General features: G+C 42.4%; 1 protein-coding gene across 2 annotated transcripts; it reads right to left on the bottom strand.

Moving 5' to 3' along the window:
• Positions 1 to 136: 136 nt before the first annotated feature.
• LOC139573772 (glucocorticoid-induced transcript 1 protein-like) lies at positions 137 to 27130 on the bottom strand. 2 transcript variants are annotated; one of them, XM_071397612.1, is made up of 9 exons: positions 26972 to 27130; positions 26472 to 26852; positions 23175 to 23323; positions 18050 to 18142; positions 14586 to 14696; positions 5533 to 5670; positions 4850 to 5033; positions 2960 to 3080; positions 137 to 2706 (listed from the first exon to the last, which is right to left on the bottom strand). In XM_071397612.1, exons 2-9 carry the CDS (start codon positions 26800 to 26802, stop codon positions 2295 to 2297), a joined length of 1539 nt encoding a protein of 512 aa, XP_071253713.1. In that variant the 5' UTR covers positions 26803 to 26852; positions 26972 to 27130; the 3' UTR covers positions 137 to 2294. The 2 variants fall into 2 exon arrangements, with proteins under 2 accessions (XP_071253713.1, XP_071253714.1); XM_071397613.1 differs by having other exon boundaries at positions 14586 to 14693.
• Positions 27131 to 27325: the final 195 nt, after the last annotated feature.

Raw genomic sequence — 27325 nt, 5'->3', positions numbered from 1 at the left:
CGCCTAGTCTCACGTGGCCAGCCTTCCAAAATCCTGTCTTGTTGGAAGCCTGGGCTTAAAAGGCTAAAGTGGTTCAAATACTAACATCTAAAATAATGTGAAGCTAGTGCTTTAAAAAACTGAGACAAACATGAAGTGTGATTTTAAACCTTACTTTATTGTAAAAACACAAGGTCTACATATAAAACATGAAATACACAGGCATGGAATATTAGTGCCGAACATGGCAAGCCTTGCGGAACTTCGAAAAAAATGTTAGTATGATTCAAACTAGTCATCGAGCAGCGGTCATCTTTACCGACAAAATATAGATCAGGTTTGAGTGGATTGTGTTGCATATGTTTTGCTTGTTTTTCCTTGAATTTTTTTATTTTTATATTAGGGGGTTTTAACGTAATGTACTGAAGATACGTAGGGACTGGATTCAATCCGTATCGTAGAAGTAATCGGGGGAGGTCCACGTTATAGCTCGATTTATATTTAAAGGCGACGTTCCCGCGGTACTTCCGCGACAAGGATTAAATCCAGTTTCATGAAATATTTTACTCCATACTGAACGTCAAATCAACACTAAGATGCACGCTTAACATTATCTGATTTGCTTTACATTTTATATAGTACTGTGTAAAATATATGGTGAATATTATCCCGCCTGGAATTAAGTGCTTTGAAAATATCTCATTAGCCTCAATGTTAATTCTGATTTTGACAGAATTATAAGTGTTTGTTGATTGCTTTTTTTTGTTTGTTGATTGCTTTTTTTTTTTTAAGTAACTTTCAGCTTTGCTTTTTTGCTAATTTTTTTGTTGTTGATGCATATTTTTTTTTTTTAGGGCTAGATTATATCAGATGCGCACTAGTCAACACCCGCATTAGAGCTGTCAAATCCACAAGCGGCTCCCGGCGTTATACCTAAAGCGGACATTGCCATTGGCTGCATGGAGACGCATTGAGAGAAATCCCATGTACCTTGTTTACAAGTTCGAACACTGGAATGTGAGATGTAATCTAAACGATTAGGCTGATAGAAGTTCTCATTATTTTGTTTAGTGATTTTCAATTTGAGCATCATTATTTCTATATAGCCTACACTTTCTCTTTCTGAACTTCTATCGCGAGTGAGACGGGTGTGGCTTCGTGAAATTGATCACAGGTGCGTTTGTTCACCGATTTGACAGCTCCAATGCAGTAACACCTGACGCCGCCAAAACTCAAGACACCGCTGGTTAACGCTTAATCCGATTGAATCTAGGCCTTATTTTGATAAATTTTATTGGTAAAATGTCATAGCTCATATTTATCAATTTCATCACTAGGGAGTTTGAACAGGCTCTGAAAGCTAATACTGCTGATATCGTGGAGCTACAATATAATAACCTCTGGAATGTCTCTTAAGCACTTGAAACTATCTTTACAAATTTCCTATGCACCAAGTTATCATTTCTATTGATGGCAATCCTTTAATATGTCGTGTTGAAAGATTAGAATCAGCACTTGTATAAAGACTATGGAATGTCTTAGGAGTAATGTCATGAATTAACCATAAAAGACAACCGTCAAAGTTCATGCATGAGTTGTAGTACATTCCAAATGACCTGAGTTCATTGGTTATTCAGGGGACCTGAAACAAGGCTATGTGTGGACACTGTGCTTTGTAGCTGGCTGTTTGGTCACTTTCAGATCGTCTTTAGCTTTTTGTCATGTGTTTACATAAACTGGATTGAGACCTGAAATAAGTGTAAACATTCAGGAAAAATTGGAGCATTGTATTATAACTGTAGGACATCCCAATAGGGTTTTTAATATAAACAGGCATGATATTTTATTTTATATTAAAATGCTTACCCATGCTGTAATATTGGCTAGCAACACAGAACAGCTAAATAAGCTGGTTAGATAAACATTTTCAAAATTCAATAAAATATGTTTCTCTTGCCCATTGCTTAATTCCCTTATTTTTTTCTCAATTTCTTGAATTGATTTTGATAAAGCTGATTGCTAAAGAACAATACATGAAACAATCGAATCTACCCTCTGAATAGAAAACAAGTCTTTCTGGAGGATGTTGCCCGCCACACCTTTCAGAAGAGAAGGCTAGGTTAGTAAGGATAGGCCCTCCTTGCTGGCTAATGTTGCGTTAAAGAGCCATACTCAGCTAGCCTGGTTCCAGATCTGTTGTGCTGTTGTGCTACTTTTGCTACCTTCTATGGTCATTGCGACCATAGGAGTTAGCAAGACAGCTCAAACTGATCTGGGACCAGGCTAATGCTCATAAGCTGGACTGTACCTGAGAACTAGCTGGTAAGAAGGATGTGTGTAGTGGAGCAGGGATCTGTAGACAGGCCACCTGGGACCACTGCTGTGCTTGTCAGTTCACCTGTGTCTGTGTTAGTGTCTGGGCTCAGACTGTCTGTGCTGTTCTCTGTGCTTGTGTCGGTGCCTACACCTGTGTCTGAGCTACTGACCATGTCTGTGCCTATAGACGAGCTCCAGTTAGTGGAGGCCAGAGTAGTGGAACTAGCGGGTGTCATGGCGTCCTCGGGCCATGTGCTGCTTCTTCCATGGAGACCAGGGCTGGGTGAGGTTGTGGTGAAGTGGGAGGAGCAGAGGAGTTTGACGGGACAGAAGGCGGAGCCCCTGGGGATGAAGTTCACCTTGTTTTTATCTGGGCATGAAAAAAGAGGGAAGCCTCTGGAGACACCAGACCTGGGGAGGAAAAGTGAGGGAGAATGTCTTCATCTTTTTATCATCACATACCAAAGTGTGTATATGAAACACCTACAGTGAGAATGTCCTACAGATGTAGGGTCTTAATTTGATCATTCCGTTGCAGGAGAACTAAATGAAGATCCTACATCTGTACAGTAGCACAAGGACACTATCAGACCAATTTAAAAAATAAACAAGTTGAGAAGCATTCGAATTAGAAACACCCCTCAACGTAGTGAAGACGACTTACACCATCTCTTCAAACACTTTGACCCTCTCACACCCCTCCGGAGGCTCCCGTTTGAACATGTAGCTGTTGTTGGGTTTGGGAGAGGTGGCAAACTTGGGAAGGGGAGAGCCGCAGCCGCTGTCTGAAAACAGAATGAAACATGTAAGCAGGTCAGTGTGGTGATCTTATGTCCCTATAAAGGAACGTGTGTTAGAGATCTGTTGCCTGTAGAAGACAATGAGGTGATTCACATAATACGGCACAGTATTAATATAGCGTGAGCCATTTATCATTAACCAAATCCTGATCACTAGGCTCCTGAGCAGAGTATGAGCGTGGAGCAAGATTCCCCAAAGGCTGGAGCACTGGCCTTCTCGCCCGCTCCAATTCGCTCCAGTAGCGCTCACTTCACGAGCTCAGGGCATGCCCGCCCCTGCATGCATTTGTAGTCTACTTGTATGCTGCTAATAACCCCATGCTTCAGCTAATGTCATGGAGTTCACTAAATATTTTCATAAAAAACTGATAACACACAGGTTCTAAATCAAGGTGACTTACAAAGATGAGGACCAATAGCAAGAGAAGGAGTGCGGTGCTGTAGTGTCCACAACTAAATAATCATTGTGGAATATGAAAAGACACTTATCCCAAAAGTATGATGTGTACTTACTACGTGCACATGCTAAAAAAAAGGAATGAAGTGGGTAGATAACTAAGTGCATCATTGTAGAAAGTATTTCTAAACTAAAAATCAGATCTCTTAAACGTTTCGTTCATTTTTGTTCTATTATCTATACAATAGGCCATCATTGATTTTGGCCCAATAGGCCTGGCATATTCCCACGTTCAAGGAGCTTTCCGTTTTGATTGGGCTATTTCGCCTAAAAACCTTGAGGCCTACCTATAAAAATAAATGTAAAAACAACTCTGCATCTCTGCCCAGCTTGGCAAGAGTGGCCAAAAGGGTGTTTAGCATCCCCAGTGGCTCTGCAAGTGTGGAGAGGATATTCTCCGCTGCCGGCCGGCTGGCTCTCCAGACACCATCGCATGAGTCTGAACCCACAGACTGGCCAAACTCGTGTTTCTAAAAATGAATTCAAAAGCACTAACAAGTCATTTTTCCTTTAATTTGTATTTCATTCGAAGTAAGTCACAGCCTAAATGCACAATTTATAGACTATAATGACTTAATACAACAAAATGTTGTTTAAATGCTGCGAGCTTTATGTCCCTACCAGCCTATCGTGTCGAATTCGCAAATGCTTCACAACGTACTTCTTTGTAGGCTATAGCCTTGAAATAATATAGCCTAAATAATTCATTTTTGTTCCTTCTTAGGCTCCCTGTCTGGCTCCTGACCTATTTAGAGTTATATGCTGTTTAACATTCAAATCCATATGGTTTGGTTTCAACACTTAAAACCCCATTGGTAGGTCCAGTTAATCACAAAAATAGATGGGTGTTGGTTAAAATCTGATTTTAATGAACGGCGCGAATTTGGAACTGGAGTTTTTTCCCCGTGAGCGTAGAACGGTTTTTAGCAGAGCGGTTGGAAAGGACATGGAGCGGGATTTCCAACCACTCAACTACGCTCACATACTCTGCTCCTGAGACATGCAATGGCTGGAGACTGTTGAATGTGTGCCTTGAAGTCAATCACCACCTTCCGGAGACACCTGAAACCCCACCTCTAAGGAATACCTAGGATAGGATAAAGTAATCCTTCTAACCCCCCCCCCTTAAAAGAGTTAGATGCACTATTGTAAAGTGGTTGTTCCACTGGATCTCATAAGGTGAATGCACCAATTTGTAAGTCGCTCTGGATAAGAGCGTCCGCTAAATGACTTAAATGTAAATGTTGAACTACAGTAATAGATCGTGCAAGCCAGAAAATACATCTGAATGGAGTACCTTTGTCAAGCTCTTCTGCAGAGCAGGGGCTGCCTTCTGGGGAGTGGGGGGGGTCAGGGGTGAAGGGCCAGGGGCTGGAACCGCCACTAGAGGGGGCCTGGGTGTCCGTGTCCCGTGTGTCACCGCCATTGCCGTAGCGATGAGGCTGAAAGGGGGCGCGGCGGCCGTCCAACACGTCCAAAGCCTGAGAGGTCAGAGGTGGAGATGGAGGGAGAGGATGAAGGGATGAGGGGAGTGCGAGAACCACAGCAGGGCACTATATAATTCACAGTTGTTATTGATCATCATACATAAGTCAATTCAATGCATTCAGTTAATTTCAGTATTATCACACTGCGTGTAAACTCCAGTATGTGTGGATGTATTTGAATGACAAGCAGAAAAGCGAATACCAGAGCAGATGATAATGTATGATACTGTATGAAAATGTTCAGAGCCCTTCTGCTTGTGCTGTAGGGTAGAGCTGATTCTGAGCAGAGGAAGGCTTGCTGTGCTGCAGGTCGTAAATATGTGTGTGTGTGTGTGTGTGTTTGCGCGTGCGTGCGGGCACTCACGCACACGCTTCAGGGAGACCCATTTCGCTAACCTGTCAAGGTTTACTGCCCTACTTCACACACAATTTACGGCTCTACTCAACTCTCAGCAATTTAAATCTGTGTGTGTGTGTGTGTGTGTGTGCCCACCTGTATTCCCTGCTTCCAGTCCTCTCTGATGAACACATTCTCCAGCTCGTGGTTGATGCCCTCCACACTGCTAGGCACTCTCGATATGAGGGACTTTGGCACTGGGATGTTCGATAGGGCTGTGGAAACCACCTTATTCTGGAAAACATGGCAAACCAAGGGTTCAGTTATATTTTGTTAAGTGGTAGAAATGTTTTGTAGCTTTTCTATGATCATTTTAAACAGACATCTTGTCAATTGTATGCTCTCCCCAGTATTTCAGTGTATGGTATCGCTATAGAATGTGATTTATGTGAGGTTAAATTTCAAGTTAAATGACATTAAAGTGAGGTTAACAATAATATAGGCTAGATTGTGATCTACGACAGGTGAAAGTCATGCCATGTTAAAGTTAGTTTATGTTATTTTTCCCAGTGCTTTGTTTACAGTTGCTCAGTATCTGTTAATGAATGAACCACAAACACAGAAAGTACTGGGAACTGGGCATGCCCAGACATGTCTCCTCCTCTTCCTCTTTTTCATCTCTGTCTCTGGTCAGAATAGGGACTCATGAACTTGAGCTCTTTAAATCAAATATAACACTCCATAAAACACACATATATATATAGATATAGATATATATATATGCAGACGTGCTCAAATTTGTTGGTACCCCTCCACAAAAAACGATGAATGCACAATTTTCTCTGAAATAACTTGAAACTGACAAATGTAATTGGCGTCCACCATTGTTTATTCCATATTTAATAGAAATCAGACTTTGCTTCAGATTTTTTATTCAACATAATATTGTAAATAATAAAACAAATGAAAATGGCATGGACAAAAATGATGGGACATTTAACCTAATACAACCTTGAGGCAATCACTACAATCAAACGTTTTCTATAGCTCTCAATGAGACTTCTGCACATGTTAACGGGTAGTTTGGCCCACTCTTCCTGAGCAAACTGCTCCAGCTGTCTCAGGTTTGATGGGTGCCTTCTCCAGACTGCAAGTTTCAGCTCCATAGATGTTCGATAGGATTCAGATCAGGAATCATAGAAGGCCACTTCAGAAAAGTCCAATGTTTTGTTCTTATCCATTCTTGGGTGCTTTTAGCTGTGTGTTTGGGGTCATTATCCTGTTGGAGGACACATGACTTGCGACTGAGACAGAGCTTTCTGACACTGGGCAGTACATTTCGCTCCAGAATGCCTTGATAGTCTTGTGATGTCATTGTACCCTGCACAGATTCAAGGCACCCTGTGCCAGGCGCAGCAAAGCAGCCCCAAAACATAACCAAGCCTCCATGTTTCACTGTAGGTATGGTGTTCTTCTCTTTGAAAGCTTCACTTTTTCGTCTGTGAACATAGAGCTGATGTGACTTGCCAAAAAGCTCCAGTTGTGACTCATCTGTCTAAAGGACATTTCTCCCAGAAGGATTGTGGCTTGTCACTATGTATTTTACCAAATTCCAGCCTGGCTTTTTTATGTTTTTCTTTCAAAAGTGGAGTCCTCCTGGGTCTTCTTCCATGGAGCTCACTTTTGCTCAAAAAGCGACGGATGGTGCAATCAGAAACTGAAGTACCTTCAGCTTAGAGTTCAGCTTGTATCTCTTTGGCAGTTATCCTTGGTTCTTTTTCTACCATTCGCACTCTCCTTCTGTTCAATCTGGGGTTGATTTTCCTCTTGCGGCCGCACCCAGGAAGGTTGGCTACAGTTCCATGGACCTTAAACTTCTTAATAATATTTGCAACTCTTGTCACAGGAACATCAAGCTGCTTGGAGATGGTCTTGTAGGTTTTACCTTTACCATGCTTGTCTATTATTTTCTTTCTGATCTCCTCAGACAAATCTCTCCTTTGCTTTCTCTGGTCCATGTTCAGTGTGGTGCACACAATGATACCAAACAGCACATTGATTACTTTTCTCCATTTACATAGGCAGAATGACTAATTACAAGATTGGAGACGTGTGATTCTAATTAAAGAAACAAATTTGTTTGAAATATCACTATAATCCAATTATTTATTATCTTTTCTAAGGGGTACCAACAAATGTGTCCAGGCCATTTTAGAATATCTTTGTAGAATAAGCAATAATTCATCTCTTTTCACAGCTTCTTTGCTTTATTCTATGACATACCAAAAGGCATGCAAGTATATATGATAAAATAGATTTTAATTTCATCACTTTTCAGGAGGAACTAAGCAATATTTCAATGAGTTGTAAGGGTGCCAACAAATTTGAACACATCTGTGTGTATATATATATATATACTGTATATAAACTCAGCAAAAAAAGAAAATGTCCTCTCACTGTCAACTGTGTTTATTTTCAGCAAACTTAACACGTGTAAATATTTGTATGAACATATCAAGATTCAACAACTGAGATTCTAAACTGAACAAGTTCCACAGACATGTGACTAACAGAAATGGAATAATGTGTCCCTGACCAAAGGGGTGTCAAAATCAAAAGTAACAGTCAGTATCCGGTGTGGCCACCAGCTGCATTAAGTACTGCAGTGCATCATCTCCTCATGGACTGCACCAGATTTGCCAGTTCTTGCTGTGAGATGTTACCCCACTCTTCCACCAAGGCACCTGCAAGTTCCCGGACATTTGGGGGGAATGGCCCTAGCCCTCACACTCCCGATTCAATAGGTCCCAGACGTGCTCAATGGGCTTGAGATCCGGGCTCTTCGCTGGCCATGGCAAAACACTGACATTGCTGTCTTGTAGGAAATCACGCACAGAACGAGCAGTATGGCTGGTGGCATTGTCATGCTGGAGGGTCATATCAGGATGAGCCTGGAGGAACGGTACCACATGAGGGAGGAGGATGTCTTCCCTGTAACACACAGCGTTGAGATTGCCTGCAATGACAACAAGCTCAGTCCAATGATTCTGTGACACACCACTCCAGACCATGACTGATCCTCCACCTCCAAATCGATCACGTTCCAGAGTACAGGCCTCGGTGTAACGCTCATTCCTTCGACGATAACCGTGAATCCGTGAATGAGACAAAACCGCAACTCGTCAGCGAAGAGCACTTTTTGCCAGTCCTGTCTGGTTCAGCGATGGTGGGTTTGTGCCCATAGGCAACGTTGTTGCCGGTGATGTCTGGTGAGGACCTGCCTACAAGGCCTCAGTCCAGCCTCTCTCAGCCTATTGCGGACAGTCTGAGCACTGATGGAGGGATTGTGCGTTCCTGATGTAACTCGGGCAGTTGTTGTTGCCATCCTGTACCTGACTCGCAGGTGTGATGTTCGGATGTACCAATCCTGTGCAGGTGTTGTTACACCTGGTCTGCCACTGCGAGGATGATCAGCTGTTCCTCCTGTCTCCTCGTCTTAGGCGTCTCACAGTACGGACATTGCAATTTATTGCCCTGGCCACATCTGCAGTCCTCATGCCTCCTTGCAGCATGCCTAATGGCACGCTCACGCAGATGAGCAGGGACCCTGCACATCTTTCTTTTGGTGTTTTTCAGAGTCAGTAGAAAGGGCTCTTTAGTGTCCTAAGTTTTCATAACTGTGACCTTAATTGCCTACCGTCTGTAAGCTGTTAGTGTCTTAACGACCGTTCCACAGGTGCATATTCATTAATTGTTATGATTGTGTATATATACATATATATATATATATATATACACACACACGTGTATACAGTGGGGAGAACAAGTATTTGATACACTGCCGATTTTGCAGGTTTTCCTACTTACAAAGCATGTAGAGGTCTGTAATTTTTATCATAGGTACACTTCAACTGTGAGAGACGGAATCTAAAACAAAAATCCAGAAAATCACATTGTATGATTTTTAAGTAATTAATTTGCATTTTATTGCATGACATAAGTATTTGATCACCTACCAACCAGTAAGAATTCCGGCTCTCACAGACCTGTTAGTTTTTCTTTAAGAAGCCCTCCTGTTCTCCACTCATTACCTGTATTAACTTCACCTGTTTGAACTCGTTACCTGTATAAAAGACACCTGTCCACACAATCAAACAGACTCCAACCTCTCCACAATGGCCAAGACCAGAGAGCTGTGTAAGGACATCAGGGATAAAATTGTAGACCTGCACAAGGCTGGGATGGGCTACAGGACAATAGGCAAGCAGCTTGGTGAGAAGGCAACAACTGTTGGCGCAATTATTAGAAAATGGTAGAAGTTCAAGATGACGGTCAATCACCCTCGGTCTGGGGCTCCATGCAAGATCTCACCTCGTGGGGCATCAATGATCATGAGGAAGGTGAGGGATCAGCCCAGAACTACACTGCAGGACCTGGTCAATGACCTGAAGAGAGCTGGGATCACAGTCTCAAAGAAAACCATTAGTAACACACTACGCCGTCATGGATTAAAATCCTGCAGCGCACGCAAGGTCCCCCTGCTCAAGCCAGCGCATGTCCAGGCCTGTCTGAAGTTTGCCAATGACCATCTGGATGATCCAGAGGAGGAATGGGAGAAGGTCATGTGGTCTGATAAGACAAAAATAGAGCTTTTTGGTCTAAACTCCACTCGCCGTGTTTGGAGGAAGAAGAAGGATGAGGACAACCCCAAGAACACCATCCCAACCGTGAAGCATGGAGGTGGAAACATCATTCTTTGGGGATGCTTTTCTGCAAAGGGGACAGGGCGACTTCACCGTATTGAGGGGAGGATGGATGGGGCCATGTATCGCGAGATCTTGGCCAACAACCTCCTTCCCTCAGTAAGAGCATTGAAGATGGGTCGTGGCTGGGTCTTCCAGCATGACAACAACCCGAAACACACAGCCAGGGCAACTAAGGAGTGGCTCCGTAAGAAGCATCTCAAGGTCCTGGAGTGGCCTAGCCAGTCTCCAGACCTGAACCCAATAGAAAATCTTTGGCGGGAGCTGATAGTCCGTATTGCCCAGCGACAGCCCCGAAACCTGAAGGATCTGGAGAAGGTCTGTATGGAGGAGTGGGCCAAAATCCCTGCTGCAGTGTGTGCAAACCTGGTCAAGAACTACAGGAAACGTATGATCTCTGTAATTGCAAACAAAGGTTTCTGTACCAAATATTAAGGTATGCTTTTCTGATGTATCAAATACTTATGTCATGCAATAAAATGCAAATGAATTACTTAAAAATCATACAATGTGATTTTCTGGATTTTTGTTTTAGATTCCGTCTCTCACAGTTGAAGTGTACCTATGATAAAAATTACAGACCTCCACATGCTTTGTAAGTAGGAAAACCTGCAAAATCGGCAGTGTATCAAATACTTGTTCTCCCCACTGTATATATATATATATATATATATATACACATACATACATACAGTGGGGCAAAAAGGTATTTAGTCAGCCACCAATTGTGCAAGTTCTCCCACTTAAAAAGATGAGGCCTGTAATTTTCATCATAGGTACACTTCAACTATGACAGACAAAATGAGAAGAAAAAAAATCCAGAAAATCACATTGTAGGATTTTTAATGAATTTATTTGCAAATTATGATGGAAAATAAGTATTTGGTCACCTACAAACAAGTAAGATTTCTGGCTCTCACAGACCTGTAACTTCTTCTTTAAGAGGCTCCTCTGTCCTCCACTCGTTACCTGTATTAATGGCACCTGTTTGAACTTGTTATCAGTATAAAAGACACCTGTCCACAACCTCAAACAGTCACACTCCAAACTCCACCATGGCCAAGACCAAAGAGCTGTCAAAGGACACCAGAAACAAAATTGTAGACCTGCACCAGGCTGGGAATACTGAATCTGCAATAGGTAAGCAGCTTGGTTTGAAGAAATCAACTGTGGGAGCAATTATTAGGAAATGGAAGACATACAAGACCACTGATAATCTCCCTCGATCTGGGGCTCCACGCAAGATCTCATCCCGTGGGGTCAAAATGATCACAGAAACGGTGAGCAAAAATCCCAGAACCACACGGGGGGACCTAGTGAATGACCTGCAGAGAGCTGGGACCAAAGTAACAAAGCCTACCATCAGTAACACACTACGCCGCCAGGGACTCAAATCCTGCAGTGCCAGACGTGTCCCCCTGCTTAAGCCAGTACATGTCCAGGCCCGTCTGAAGTTTGCTAGAGAGCATTTGGATGATCCAGAAGAAGATTGGGAGAATGTCAGATGAAACCAAAATATAACTTTTTGGTAAAAACTCAACTCGTCGTGTTTGGAGGACAAAGAATGCTGAGTTGCATCCAAAGAACACCATACCTACTGTGAAGCATGGGGTGGAAACATCATGCTTTGGGGCTGTTTTTCTGCAAAGGGACCAGGACGACTGATCCGTGTAAAGGAAAGAATGAATGGGGCCATGTATCGTGAGATTTTGAGTGAAAACCTCCTTCCATCAGCAAGGGCATTGAAGATGAAACGTGGCTGGGTCTTTCAGCATGACAATGATCTCAAACACACCGCCCGGTCAACGAAGGAGTGGCTTTGTAAGAAGCATTTCAAGGTCCTGGAGTGGCCTAGCCAGTCTCCAGATCTCAACCCCATAGAAAATCTTTGGAGGGAGTTGAAAGTCCGTGTTGCCCAGCAACAACCCCAAAACATCACTGCTCTAGAGGAGATCTGCATGGAGGAATGGGCCAAAATACCAGCAACAGTGTGTGAAAACCTTGTGAAGACTTACAGAAAACATTTGACCTCTGTCATTGCCAACAAAGGGTATATAACAAAGTATTGAGATAAACTTTTGTTATTGACCAAATACTTATTTTCCACCATAATTTGAAATAAATTCATAAAAAAATCTTACAATGTGATTTTCTGGATTTTTCCCCCTCATTTTGTCTGTCATAGTTGAAGTGTACCTAAGATGAAAATTACAGGCCTCTCTCATCTTTTTAAGTGGAAGAACTTGCACAATTGGTGGCTGACTAAATACTTTTTGTCCCACTGTACGTGTGTATATATACGTGTGTGTGTATATATATATATATATATATATATATATATATATATACGTGTGTGTGTGTGTATATATATATACAGTGGGGAGAACAAGTATTTGATACACTGCCGATTTTGCAGGTTTTCCTACTTACAAAGCATGTAGAGGTCTGTAATTATTATCATAGGTACACTTCAACTATGAGAGACGGAATCTAAAACAAAAATCCAGAAAATCACATTGTATGATTTTTAAGTAATTAATTTGCATTTTATTGCATGACATAAGTATTTGATACATCAGAAAAGCAGAACTTAATATTTGGTACAGAAACCTTTGTTTGCAATTACAGAGATCATACGTTTCCTGTAGTTCTTGACTTGGTTTGCACACACTGCAGCAGGGATTTTGGCCCACTCCTCCCTACAGATCTTCTCCAGATCCTTCAGGTTTCGGGGCTGTCGCTGGGCAATACGGACTTTCAGCTCCCTCCAAAGATTTTCTATTGGGTTCAGGTCTGGAGACTGGCTAGGCCACTCCAGGACCTTGAGATGCTTCTTACGGAGCCACTCCTTAGTTGCCATGGCTGTGTGCTTCGTGTCGTTGTCATGCTGGAAGACCCAGCCACGACCCATCTTCAATGCTCTTACTGAGGGAAGGAGGTTGTTGGCCAAGATCTCGCGATACATGGCCCCATCCATCCTCCCCTCAATACGGTGCAGTCGTCCTGTCCCCTTTGCAGAAAAGCATCCCCAAAGAATGATGTTTCCACCTCCATGCTTCACGGTTGGGATGGTGTTCTTGGGGTTGTCCTCATCCTTCTTCTTCCTCCAAACACGGCGAGTGGAGTTAGACCAAAAAGCTCTATTTTTGTCTCATCAGACCACATGACCTTCTCCCATTCCTCCTCTGGATCATCCAGATGGTCATTGGCAAATTTCAGACAGGCCTGGACATGCACTGGCTTAAGCAGGGGGACCTTGCGTGCGCTGCAGGATTTTAATCCATGACGGCGTAGTGTGTTACTAATGGTATACTTTGAGACTGTGGTCCCAGCTCTCTTCAGGTCATTGACCAGGTCCTGCCGTGTAGTTCTGGGCTGATCCCTCACCTTCCTCATGATCATTGATGCCCCATGAGGTGAAATCTTGCATGGAGCCCCAGACCGAGGGTGATTGACCATCATCTTGAACTTCTTCCATTTTCTAATAATTGCGCCAACAGTTGTTTCCTTCTCACCAAGCTGCTTGCCTATTGTCCTGTAGCCCATCCCAGCCTTGTGCAGGTCTACAATTTTATCCCTGATGTCCTTACACAGCTCTCTGGTCTTGGCCATTTTGGAGAGGTTGGAATCTGTTTGATTGTGTGTGGACAGGTGTCTTTTATACAGGTAACGAGTTCAAACAGGTGCAGTTAATACAGGTAATGAGTGGAGAACAGGAGGGCTTCTTAAAGAAAAACTAACAGGTCTGTGAGAGCCGGAATTCTTACTGGTTGGTAGGTGATCAAATACTTATGTCATGCAATAAAATGCAAATTAATTATTTAAAAATCATACAATGTGATTTTCTGGATTTTTGTTTTAGATTCCGTCTCTCACAGTTGAAGTGTACCTATGATAAAAATTACAGACCTCTACATGCTTTGTAAGTAGGAAAACCTGCAAAATCGGCAGTGTATCAAATACTTGTTCTCCCCACTGTATACACACGTGTATATATATATATATATATATATATATATATATGTATATATATATATGTATATTGTTCAGGCATGTTTCCTGTCATATGAATGTGCTCAGATCACTTATGTTTATATATATATATAAACACAAGACACAAGTGGTCTGACCACATTCATATGACAGGAAACATGCCTGAACAATTGCTTGAATTGTGCTGCACAATTCTGCATTACAGCAAACCCACAATGTTGTTTTGGAAGGACATGTTGCCTGAAGCAGAAACAGCCTGGCACCCAGGCTACCAAAACCCTAGTCTATACATTTACAATCAAGTATTATCCATAATAAGTACTGTATTTAAGGTTGTACATGGTACGGTGACACTGCCACTGTGAATATAGCATTGGGGCAGATACCATACTAGTACCATGCCCTGTGATCTGGGTGGCAGACACAGGGAGGCAGCAATAAGGTATAACTCACCTGGGGATGGCATGTGGTGCTGGTGTGTAGTCCCAGCTGTTGATCTCGGTCTTTGCTCTGGCGGCTGACCTGTTTACTGCGCTGGAGCTGCAGCCTGAGTTTAGCAATCTGCTGGAGAAAGACAAGGGGTTTACCTCAGAGAAAATGAATGGTTCTCAATGGACATTCAAGGTAGCCTTGAATGTACTGCATGTGCTGTGTAGCCAACACTTATATTGTTTCATGCCATACATGGCAGAGAGGAGTTGGCTAAAGCACAAATAGACTGGACCACCAGGCTATATTTGAGGTATAATTCAATAGAATATGCCTTTAGAAAAGGTACAAAGCTATACGTAAGGGATAATCATAGGTGAAGTCAAAGGGTTATTATGTTTCTGTACTGGTTATATAATCATAACATAATCAGTTCTATAATGCAGACTAAGGCGAGGTCTTTTAATGCTGATCTTATAATCCTGGCTATACAGTACACAGAAAGAGTATGTCTACTCTATAGGATGCCCTTCCCTGCATGTCATCCATACAGGTTACTATAGTACAGTACCATTATATCCATGTAGGTTATTATAGAACAGTACCATGTCATCCATACAGGTTACTATAGTACAGTACCATTATATCCATGTAGGTTATTATAGAACAGTACCATGTCATCCATACAGGTTACTATAGTACAGTACCATGTCATCCATACAGGTTATTATAGAACAGTACCAAGTCATCCATACAGGTTATTATAGAACAGTACCAAGTCATCCATACAGGTTATTATAGAACAGTACCATGTCATCCATACAGGTTATTATAGTACAGTACCAAGTCATCCATACAGGTTATTATAGAACAGTACCAAGTCATCCATACAGGTTATTATAGAACAGTACCATGTCATCCATACAGGTTATTATAGAACAGTACCATGTCATCCATACAGGTTATTATAGAACAGTACCAAGTCATCCATACAGGTTATTATAGAACAGTACCATGTCATCCATACAGGTTATTATAGTACAGCACCATGTCATCCATACAGGTTATTATAGAACAGCACCATGTCATCCATATAGGTTATTATAGAACAGTACCATGTCATCCATACAGGTTATTATAGAACAGTACCATGTCATCCATACAGGTTATTATAGTACAGCACCATGTCATCCTTACAGGTTATTATAGAACAGCACCATGTCATCCATACAGGTTATTATAGTACAGCACCATGTCATCCATACAGGTTATTATAGAACAGCACCATGTCATCCATACAGGTTATTATAGAACAGCACCATGTCATCCATACAGGTTATTATAGAACAGCACCATGTCATCCATAGAGGTTATTACAGTACAGTACCAAGTCATCCATATAGGTTATTATAGTACAGTACCATGTCATCCATACAGGTTATTATAGAACAGCACCATGTCATCCATACAGGTTATTATAGAACAGCACCATGTCATCCATACAGGTTATTATAGAACAGCACCATGTCATCCATACAGGTTATTATAGAACAGCACCAAGTCATCCATACAGGTTATTATAGAACAGTACCATGTCATCCATACAGGTTATTATAGAACAGTACCATGTCATCCATACAGGTTATTACAGTACAGTACCAAGTCATCCATATAGGTTATTATAGTACAGTACCAAGTCATCCATAGAGGTTATTATAGAACAGTACCATGTCATACATAGAGGTTATTATAGAACAGTACGGTGTGGTTCGCCTGGATTGACTTGCTTTGAGAGTACATGATAGGAGTCAATAGTGACAAGGCAATGCATATGAGGTTTCTGAAGATGAGAAAGAACAGGGTAGTGTAAAGCTTAACGTATTAAAGGGCTGGACCTCACAATATGATATTATCACGATACTTAGGACGATACTTAGGTGAGCGATACGATATGTCTGCTGCAAACGGATAAGAGAAAGCCATGACAAAATTCGTTTTGGAGTTAAAAGTGCTCAAAACATGTTGGCTCACCATTTAAAACAATGAAAAAGATGAAGAACTAGCTATAGGATGATAAATACCAGAGTTTTGGGGCAGGTACACCTGACTAGCGCTAGCTAACGCCATCTTGTATTTTTTTAATCAATACTTCGAGTCAACAGTATCGATATAAAATCACCAAAAACAATGTTGCGATACTCTACTGCCTTGAAACTAAACTCTGGACCTTGAAGCCAGTTCCAATGTGTTTTTTTGTTCCCCTATAATCAGGGACTGATTTAGACCTGGGACATCAGATGGGTGCAATTCATTATCAGGAAGAACAGAAAATCCAGACCTTGTAGAATAAGACTTTAATACACCTTCTTACTGTATTGATTCCCCCTCCCCCCATCTCTACTGTATACTACCACTCACTGTTGGGTGGGAGGATTTGGCCTTTGGCTATATATGACTGAGTCAGCTAAAATAATACATTTCATTGACAATATGTAAGACCATATGTCAAATCTAAATGTACCTATTGCTACTTTTATATGCTACAATGGGTGACTTAGATCAACTTAGATTATTAGTATCTTTAGAAACATGTACTATATGTTGCAATATGTTACTACATGTACATACAATACAGTAGCATATCATCATAATCATGTCAAGAACAAAAAGAAACATCTCAACATAGTGAGAGAACATTCCATCCATTTAGTGTTTATCGCTCATCTAACAACAGGCCTATCTTATGTAAGTCAGTCCACTTCAAAAGCCTCAATACAACTGTTTTGCTGTGTTGCTCTTGAGCAAAAGCCAGCAGACTGTAACACGCTTATATATGGGTTGTTTGCAGGAGGACTAGGCCTTTATGGAGTTAGATAAGGTTTATCCTTGTCACTAGAGTATCAACAGGGCCAAGCTGAGAGGGAAATGATATGGCTGTTACACCCTGCAGACAAGTTCAGTGCCTGCTCCCCCTCTCAAAACAACCAGGCCCAACGAGATGCGACAGACTAGACTACAGAGGGAAAGGAAGGTTAAATAAAGACTGTGGTCTGGAAGAGCTAGAGAACTAATAGCTCAATGTGGTCTCCAACTAGCCACTAATTCAGCCAGGCTACGCGCAAGGAAACCGACCTTCTGGAGAATAATATTTAACTGAACCTCGTATCCTGACAAATAAAACACATTTCAAGTAATGGCTGAACCTCAAAGCCCTGACAAAAACTTGTTGGAAGTATAGTTGACTATGCACATACAGCGCAGATCCAATAATGTCAACAATACAACTCTCGCTGGATGTTTTGGGACAGACCAGCTATTCTGGTCTAACGTTTAACTCCTCAGAGAGTTATGGTGTTGACATTGGTTACAGTATTGGATTACAAATAATAGGATAGCGCTCCGTACAGTTGTTTTGGCTAGGGACATAGGTCATGCAGAGAGTGTGTAGGCTAGGCTATATATGCTAGGAAGGTTGAGTGGGCACCTACCTCTTTCAGATGGTCTGCACTACCCCAGGAGGCTGACCGCTGGTGTGGGCTTCCCTGCTCCCCTCCAGCCTCCTCTATCCACAGACCAGGTGTCTGAATCACACACACACACACACACACATATATATATATAAATATGCATAGTCTAAGCAGTGGATAAACAAATACACCCACATCAGTCCCCATCATTTGTATGGAATTCAGGAAGACTGAGAGACAAGAGAGGTGGGTGACAGCAATCATCACCCCTGTGCCTTCGCCAGAGATGCACACATCTGGAAACAATCAAACGAGTCAAAAATTGTATTTGCGGGATAAAGATGGCTGCATCTCACCAGAAGCACAAAACAGTAATAACATGTGTGATAGCTACTACTTAAAGTTGTATCCTTACCGTTTTAATGACAATCCAAATTAGGACAGACTGCCAAAGGCTACTTTGTGGTTGGTGACTGACATACTACATACTAACTACTAGCTGGTAAGTCTGTGGGAAATGGCTGCTCTTTCTCCATTACAGCGGATAAAGAAAAGTGCTCTAGTGTCTACAAGAATGCAACCTTTACATAAATAATGAAATGGTTAACTTATGTAAAACATATGCAAAAAAAGAGACAGGATGTTTCAAAAGCATGTATGCAACCATGATGCACTTCCCCTCGATTATGCATATCAACAGTGACATTGGTCCTCCAAGGAGTCGTGGTGAAGCATCTTAAATGTCAATGTCCTCGTACTGCCTTACGTTTGACCCTTGTCGAAAAACAAAACATCCTCTATAACGCACAACGTTACACAAAAGACCCACTCTATGATATGTAATATGAAGAACACTAGTGAAGCATTATGGCTACTGGCACATTGCTCTTCAGAAAGGACAAACGGTTTAAACGGGTGCTTGTGCTCCAATAAAGAGGCCACTATGCTGGATGGCAGATGTGTTTTTGTACATGGCTATGGTATTGCTGTGGTGTTTGATGCTAGAGCCAAACATTGACGGCTGAATGAATAGTGAAAGGAATGTTTTCAATGCTAAGTGCTAACTGCAAAAAGTTATATTGAGATGTTTTAAGTAATATGGGTATTATAAGTTTTTTGCCTAGTTCTCCGGTTCTACTAAAGCCTACCCTTCAGCAAATAGTTAAACGGGTACAATAACATAGCAATGCTTACACCATAGGCTACTTATCATTGTAATAACAAGTGAAATGTTTGCAACAGTGTAATGGCGCCGACAGAGATGGTCGCCTCGCTTCACGTTCTTAGGAAACTATGCAGTATTTTGTTTTTTTATGTATTAATTCTTACACTGTTACCCCAGGAAATCTTAAGTCTTATTACATACAGCCGGGAAGAACTATTGGACATAAGAGCAACGTCAACTTCCCAACATTACAACAAGGAATACAACTTTCCCAAAGTGGATCCTCTGTTTGGACCACCACCCAGGACAATGGATTGGATCTCAGTAGGCGACCCAAAACAACAGCGCAACAGAAGGGGCAGATGGAGCGGCCTTCTGGTCAGGCTCTGTAGACGAGCACATCGCTCACCCCTCCCAAGTATACTACTCGCCAATGTCCTGTCTCTTGACAACAAGGTAGACGAAATTCGAGCAAGGGTTGCCTTCCAGAGAGACATCAGAGATTGTAACATTCTCTGTTTCACGGAAACATGGCACACTCGGGATACGTTATCAGAGTCGGTACAACCACCCGGTTTCTTCACGCACCGCACCGACAGAAACAAACATCTCTCTGGTAAGAAGAATGGCGGGGGTGTATGCCTTATGATTAACGAGTCAAGGTGTGATCATAACAACATACAGGAACTCAAGTCCTTTTGTTTACCTGACCTAGAATTCCTTATGATCAAATGCCGACCGCATTATCTACCAAGAGAATTCTCTTCGATTATAATCACAACCGTGTATATCCCCCCCCCACCCCCCCCACCAAACAGAAAACCTTGACGGCCCTGAAAGAACTTCATTGGACTTCACGTAAACTGGAAACCACATATCCTGAGGCTGCATTTATTGTAGCTGGGGATTTTAACACTCCAATTTGCTTACCTCCCCAATGGGTCCACATACGACGCAATCACACTGCACACTACCCTAAACCATCTGGACAAGAGGAATACCTATGTAAGAATGCTGTTCATACAGCTCAGCATTAGGCAGGAGGTAGCCTAGTGGTTAGAGCATTGGAATCCCCAAGCTGACAAGGTAAAAATCTGTCGTTCTGCCCATGAACAAGGCAGTTAACCCACTTTTCCTAGGCCGTCATTGAAAATAAGAATGTGTTCTTAACTTACTTGCCTAGTTAAATAAAGGTAAAATGTAAAAAAAAATGTAACATCTTAGTACACTCCAAACTCGTCATTAAGCTTGAGACCCTGGGTCTCGACCCCGCCCTGTGCAACTGGGTCCTGGACTTTCTGATGGGCTGCCCCCAGGTGGTGAGTGTAGGAAACAACATCTCCACCCCGCTGATCCTCAACACTGGGGCCCCACAAGGGTGCATCCTCAGCCCTCTCCTGTACTCCCTGTTCACCCATGACTGTGTGGCCATGCACGCCTCCAACTCAATCATCAAGTTTGCAGACGACACTACAGTGGTAGGCTTGGTTACCAACAACGACGAGACGGCCTACAGGGAAGAGGTGAGGGCCCTCGGAATGTGGTGTCAGGTAAATATCGTCAACAAAACAAAGGAGATGATCGTGGACTTCAGGAAACAGCAGAGGGAGCACCCCCCTATCCACATCGACGGGACAGTAGTGGAGAAGGTGGAAAGTTATAAGTTCCTCGGCGTACACATCACAGACAAACTGAAACGGTCCACCCACACAGACAGCGTGGTGGAGAAGGCGCAACAGCGCCTCTTCAACTTCAGGAGGCTGAAGAAATTTGGCTTGTCACCAAAAACACTCACAAAGGACACCTACACCACCCGATGTCACAGGAAGGCCAAAAAGATCATCAAGGACAACAACCACCCGAGCTACTGCCTGTTCACCCCGCTATCATCCAGAAGGCGAGGTCAGTACAGGTGCATCAAACCAGGGACCGAGAGACTAAAAAACAGCTTCTATCTCAAGGCCATCAATCAGACTGTTAAACAGCCATCACTAACATTGAGTGGCTGCTGCCAACATACTGACTCAAATCTCTAGCCACTTTAATAATTAAAAATTGGATTTAATAAATGTATCACTAGACACTTTAAACAATGCCACTTTATATAATGTTTACATACCCTACATTACTCATCTCATATGTATATACTGTACTCTATACCATCTACTGCATCTTGCCTATGCCGCACGGCCATCGCTCATCCATATATTTATATGTACATATTCTTATTCATTCCTTTACACTTGTGTGTATAAGGTAGTTGTTGTGAAATTGTTAGATTACTTGCTCGATATTACTGCACGGTCGGAACTAGAAGCACAAGCATTTCGCTACACTCGCATTAACATCTGCTAACCATGTGTATGTGACCAATAACATTTGATTTGTTCACAGAGCTCCCAGCTATGTTTACCTCAAGGCTCTTTCATCGACTTAGTTGTTGCACTTCCCGGCCTGCCTTGTGTGTTTTGTGGGGTTGTGTGCCAGGTGTCGTGCCAGATAATACTCTGGTAATTTACTTTCACAGGCTACAGCCCATGTTAAATGATTCTCACCCCACTTAAAATCCTGTTTGATTTCCCAGCAGGGATACTGAACGTCAATGGATTTACAATGGCATTCAAGTTGGTCTGTTTAGTTTACATGCTGAGGCAAGAGTATAGAATGCCACTGCTATCATTTGGTCTGATTTGAGTTGATGAGGGCATTACGTTCTGGTTCTGTGACCTTGTTGGTCTTCTCATCTACAGCCATCTTACAGTATGCACATCTAAAACATGAGGAACATTTTCGAGAATAGATAAATATCTTTGACTAAACGCTTATTATGGATTCAAGCTTCTTGAAGAACATGGAAAGAGTTGTAATGCATAACTGCTCACTTTAGACAACTCATAAGTAAAACATGCTGAGTTGATTGTCATCGATAATAGACCGTCCACATCCTGCCTGTGTAACACAATTCTAAAAACTAAGATTAAGTCAGTCTTTAGTCTGGTGTGTGTATGTGTGCGCACACACACACCAGACTAAATCATTGCACTCTGTCTGTGTACCCGTGTATGTGTGCCTGTGGGTATGCGTGTGTGTGTGTGTGTGTGTGTAATCTTCATACAGACATTCTCTGTGTTCTGTAACCACAGGGTCTAGAGCAGACAGATCTATCCCGGAACAGTGATTAGCATATGTATGGCCCTCCGCTCCTCACTCCCACACAAAGGCAGACGGGCCAGCCACGAGGGCCAGGTGGTAAGCAGTGGGATTCCTCTCCTAGCCCCAACCATCGCCTGAGGGACAGGTGCAAACAACTTCACCTCCACAGAGAGCTACATTACAGCTCTGAAAAGAGCCTGTCTCTAGATTGTGTGCTACAACAAAGACTTTTTGTCCCAGGTTTTTTGCTGATGCAGTTTTACAGGCGATTTGGGGTATTGGGAGATCTTGTTAACAGGAAGTAGCTAGTCTGTGACTGTACTTGGGGAGTTTGTGCTTTTCCTAATCGAAGTGGTTTAAGTGAAGCAGTCCACACCATCATTAGGGGAACGTTGATTCTATATGTAGCTACTTGAACCTGGAGGCCCACTCCCATACCGAAGACTAAACAAAGAGCCCCAAGGTGAATGAAGGGTTAAAGGATGAAGCCATGTAAATGAGGCTGGGAGGCGCTCATTCAGCCACATGAAAGGATTCTATTAGGATGGACAGCGCGGCCATGGTCAATGGCCCTGCAATCATCATACATATTCAATATGGGTTCATAACCACAAAAATCTGCCCATTCTCAAACTGCATTGAACGATCAATCACATTGACCAGAATAGTCAGTGATGACGTGTGGGCTGCTACCCAGGAAAATTGTAGTCAAAATAAACCCAGCATGTGTTTTTCTGAATATAAATTTTATTTAGAAAACATATGCTTTTAAATAAATGATTATGATGTGCATCATTAGCTTTTAGGGGTCCTTTGGCCTACAGTTACCTGTGTGGCTTTGTCTTTCATGCAGGAAGGGTAGGGTCCGTGGGAGTCACGAGGCCACTGGCCTGTGAGGTACGGCCCCATAATGGCGTCCAGGGAAGATGTCCGCCGGATAGCACTGGAGCTACGCACCTGCTGTTTGGACCTCTCTCCTACAGGAGCGAGGGGAGAGCAAGGGTCAGGATAGGACACACCCACACTGTCATACTGAACAATTGGCCCGGAACGTCTTGTTGTTTTCCATAAACGGCTCTATTGCTAACCTTATTGACTATCAGTGCTCTACAGTGATATATACTAGGCCTAACTAATCTGGCTGTGTTGAAGCTCGGTCTGATGTCATGGGAGCTGCCTTCTCTCAGCCAAAGTAGTTAAACACACACCACCCACATAAGAACTCATAAACAACCACACCATAATTAACATCAATATGGCCTGCATTCACTCAACATTCCTCCTGCAGTAACTCACAATAAAGACCCAAACACAGAAATGCCCTGTTTTTCTAAAGCAGGGAGACATGAAGGAGGAAATGGGTGAAAGCATAGGCTAGTAAGCAGTATTGCTTTGTGATTGTTGAAAGTCAATGAGAGCTCCTTGCTTTCCATATCAAAGAGCTCCTGAGGGGTGAAGCAGGTGACCAGGGTACACATTCTTCATTCAATCTTTTCCTTGTCTAAGTGCATATGCAGTGTTCATTTTCGATACCACTACACACCACCTAGGCTCTAAAGCCTAGATGATCAGCCAAGTCTGAGCATATCAACCAAAATATGTTGGCTAAGAAAGTAAACCCAATGACCTAGGGTAAAATATCTGAGGAAAGGGGAGTGGATTTCCATCAATATTGTTCTAGCCAAAGTTCTCCAAACACAGCATGCAAATTTTGCCCAAGTGATTTTCCACTGTCTCTCCACTTTGCTAAATTTAGGCTCTCAAGAGCAAAATAAAGTCAGATAATTTCCTGGCTTTTAGTATGCATACTCTCACTATTTTCTAATCAACCTTTTCAAAAAATAGTGAACTTTCTACCAAAGTTGACAGATTTTGAGCTGGGTTCTAGGTTTAACAACAAGCTTGTTTTCCAATTTACTCTTACTCTGCAGTTTGGGGACGTGTGACAATGAGGCAGGCCATTTCAGCACAGCTGGCACTTTGACAGGGAGGGGGAGTTTCTTTGTTGAGACCATTGGGAAGGCCTGGTGTGGGGCTGATGTCATAGTGTGAACCTAAAGATCATGTGGTGGAATGTCACCCTTTTCCATGGCCTTCACCCTGGCCCGTAGTTCTTGCGACCCTTCCCCCACCACCTAGCTCAGATGAGATGAGTGATGCGAATGAACACGATGACTGACTGAAATGAAGATGCCCACTAGTTAACTTCTCCAATGTTCCAATCACAAAGCTGCATGGCTGACAAGGACACAATGTATTGTCCACTTTAATGTTTAACCTTAATTTGTCAGATGCCTCGAAGGATAAAACCACAAATTCACCACAAATTCCCTCCAGTGTGTTTTCTGCAAATAGCCTACAATTCTGAGGAAACGGTCAAATAAAAATAGCTCCATATTTCCGTTTGACAATGAAAGATACAATACATCTACACTACCGTTCAAAAGGTTGGGGTCACTTAGAAATGTCCTTGTTTTTTAAAGAAAAGCACATGTTTTGTCCATTTAGATAACATCAAATTGATCAGAAATACAGTGTAGACATTGTCAATGTTGTAATTGACTATTGCAGCTGGAAACGGATGATTTTGAATGGAATATCTACATAGGCGAACAGAGGCCCATTTTCAGCAACCATGACTCCTGTTTTCCAATGGCACATTGTGTTAGCTTATCCAAATGTATCATTTTAAAAGGCTAATTGATCATTAGAAAACCCTTTTGCAATTGTGTTAGCACAGCTGAAAACTGTTGTTCTGATTAAAGAAGCAATACAACTGGCCTTCTTTAGATTAGTTGAGTATCTGGAGCATCAGCATTTGTGGGTTCGATTACAGGCTCAAAATGGCCTGAAGCAAAGAACTTTCTTTTGAAACTCGTCAGTCTATTCTTGTTCTGAGAAATGAAGGCTATTCCATGCGAGAAATTGACAAGAAACTGAAGATCTCGTACAACGCTGTGTACTATTCCCATCACAGAACAGCGCAAACTGGCTTTAACCAGAATAGAAAGAGGAGCGGGAGGCCCCGGTGCACAACTGAGCAAGAGGACAAGTACATTAGAGTGTTTAGTTTGAGAAACAGATGCCTCACAAGTCCTGAACTGGCAGCTTCATTAAATACTACCCACAAAACACCAGTCTCAACGTCAACAGTGAAGAGGCGACTCCGGGATGCTGGCCTTCTAGGAAGAGTTGCAAAGAAAAAGCCATATCTCAGACTAGCCAATAAAAATTAAATATTAAAACGGGCAAAAGAACACAGACACTGGACAGAGGAACTCTGCCTAGAAGGCCAGCATCCCGCGGCAACATCCTGCGGCAACATCAATATTTGGCAGGAGAGCCTGTCTCAGATACAGGATTTAGAGTGGTCTAGTCTTCCATCTCCCCCTTCAGTCCACCCTCCATCTCCTTATCACCTGAAAGGAACAACGGCTCAGGCTGAACCAATAGACATGAAATGTCACACCACTCACTTCCATTCTCCATAACATAGGGCTCACAATATGTTCCCGATGTGTACAATACAGTACAGTTGAAAGGGAGTAGGTCATACACCTGTAACCTGACTGTTTGTTCAACAACGATTCTCAGGGTCTATGGCCCCTTTACAACCCTTCAGCATGTCTTGCTGCCAATGCTCTCCTCCACTTTTCTGTCAATAGTCCAGAAGCAGCAGGCGTGTAAGAGGAGAGGACACTATAAGCTTCCTTATTAGTGATGTGATGTACTGTAGTAGGCCTTCATATGGGCCTACTTCCCCTTTTGTGTAACTCTGGGGCCATATATTCAATCAAAACCCAATATGCTAGTGAGTTTGTTAACAAATGATTGATTATATGAATCCTAAATCAGAAAAAAGACAAATCATGTGTTTGACTTACCTTAGAAACCTAGGGCCCTTTTCCATGTCAAGGTGACTGAATAGGGCCCAGTCAGTCTCATTAATCCATCAATATTTAAAAAATGTATTAGGCTATAAAATGCATAGCAAACACTGTATAACAGGAATACAAAAGGCCTGCAATCTCTTGACCATCACCAAGAGCAAGCAAAATGGTGCATTTATCCTGAATACATCTATATTGTAGCATGTGGTAGCTGGGTAATATAAAAATATTTTACCTCTACAAACGGGTGAGTTTGGACTCCGGTCAGGTGAGTGCGAGACCCTATTTTCAGGAGACAGTCTCTGTCTCGTGGCGCCAGTGCAATTTACTCCAAGATTCAGTGTCGCACTTGGGGGAGATGACCCGCGGCTATTTGTCGGTCCATTGTTGCCTCCAACCGAGAGAGGCAGAGAGCGTGTCGGGCTGCTCTGGCCCCCGCGTAGGAGCTGGTAGGGCACGGTAGCACGGATGGGGTGCAAACGGCAGCTGTTGGATAAACTGGGGGACCCTGCATTGCTACGTCTGACTGTGGACTGTTGTTGAAGCGAGTTGGTGGGAACTGACATTCTGCTGCTTCGTATCACTTTCAGGGAAAAAATCGCCAAGATATCCGCTTCTGGAAAACAGAGGATAAACTTCCTTTAATTTTAGCTTGTATGCTGCTCGAGCTCATTTTGCAGCAATCTCGCAGTTATCTTGCATCTTGAAAAGGCGAATTCTACTGCAATAACTTACCTGAAGAACACTAAAACAAGTCTTCTTTGTGCATGTTTGTCGATAACTTTAAATATATGTTGTTTTACAAACTTAATTTATACAGTTAGCTAAACATATTCCCTAATCTTTGGCGCTTCTCTACCGTCCCCATGTCCACTGTAAATGACAGTTGTATCCGCAAGACTACTGGCTGATAAACCTGGGCGGGCTGCACTCTTTAATTCTGATCCTGTGGTTGGACAGCTAAATTATACAGTAACATTAGTCATTGGTCCAATGATGTCTATCGACTGTACTTTCAGCCAATAACGTCATCGATGTATTGTAAGGATTGGACCAATTTTCCTCAAAACCTTCGTTTTAAAAATGAAC

This window comes from Salvelinus alpinus, chromosome 4 (genome assembly GCF_045679555.1).
Source record: "Salvelinus alpinus chromosome 4, SLU_Salpinus.1, whole genome shotgun sequence".
Taxonomy (NCBI): domain Eukaryota; kingdom Metazoa; phylum Chordata; class Actinopteri; order Salmoniformes; family Salmonidae; genus Salvelinus; species Salvelinus alpinus.
The sequence above is the reverse complement of the archived record's forward strand: the minus strand, read 5'-3'. Positions and strand labels throughout refer to the sequence as shown.

Coding starts and splice junctions, on each gene's coding strand:
- LOC139573772 (XM_071397612.1), bottom strand. CDS start 26,802: ATGTCAGTTCCCACCAACTCGCTTCAACAACAGTCCACAGTCAGACGT. Junction 23,324..26,471: donor AAACTCACCCGTTTGTAGAG/GTAAAATATTTT, acceptor TCGCTCCTGTAG/GAGAGAGGTCCAAACAGCAG. Junction 3,081..4,849: donor TGCAGAAGAGCTTGACAAAG/GTACTCCATTCA, acceptor TTCTGTTTTCAG/ACAGCGGCTGCGGCTCTCCC.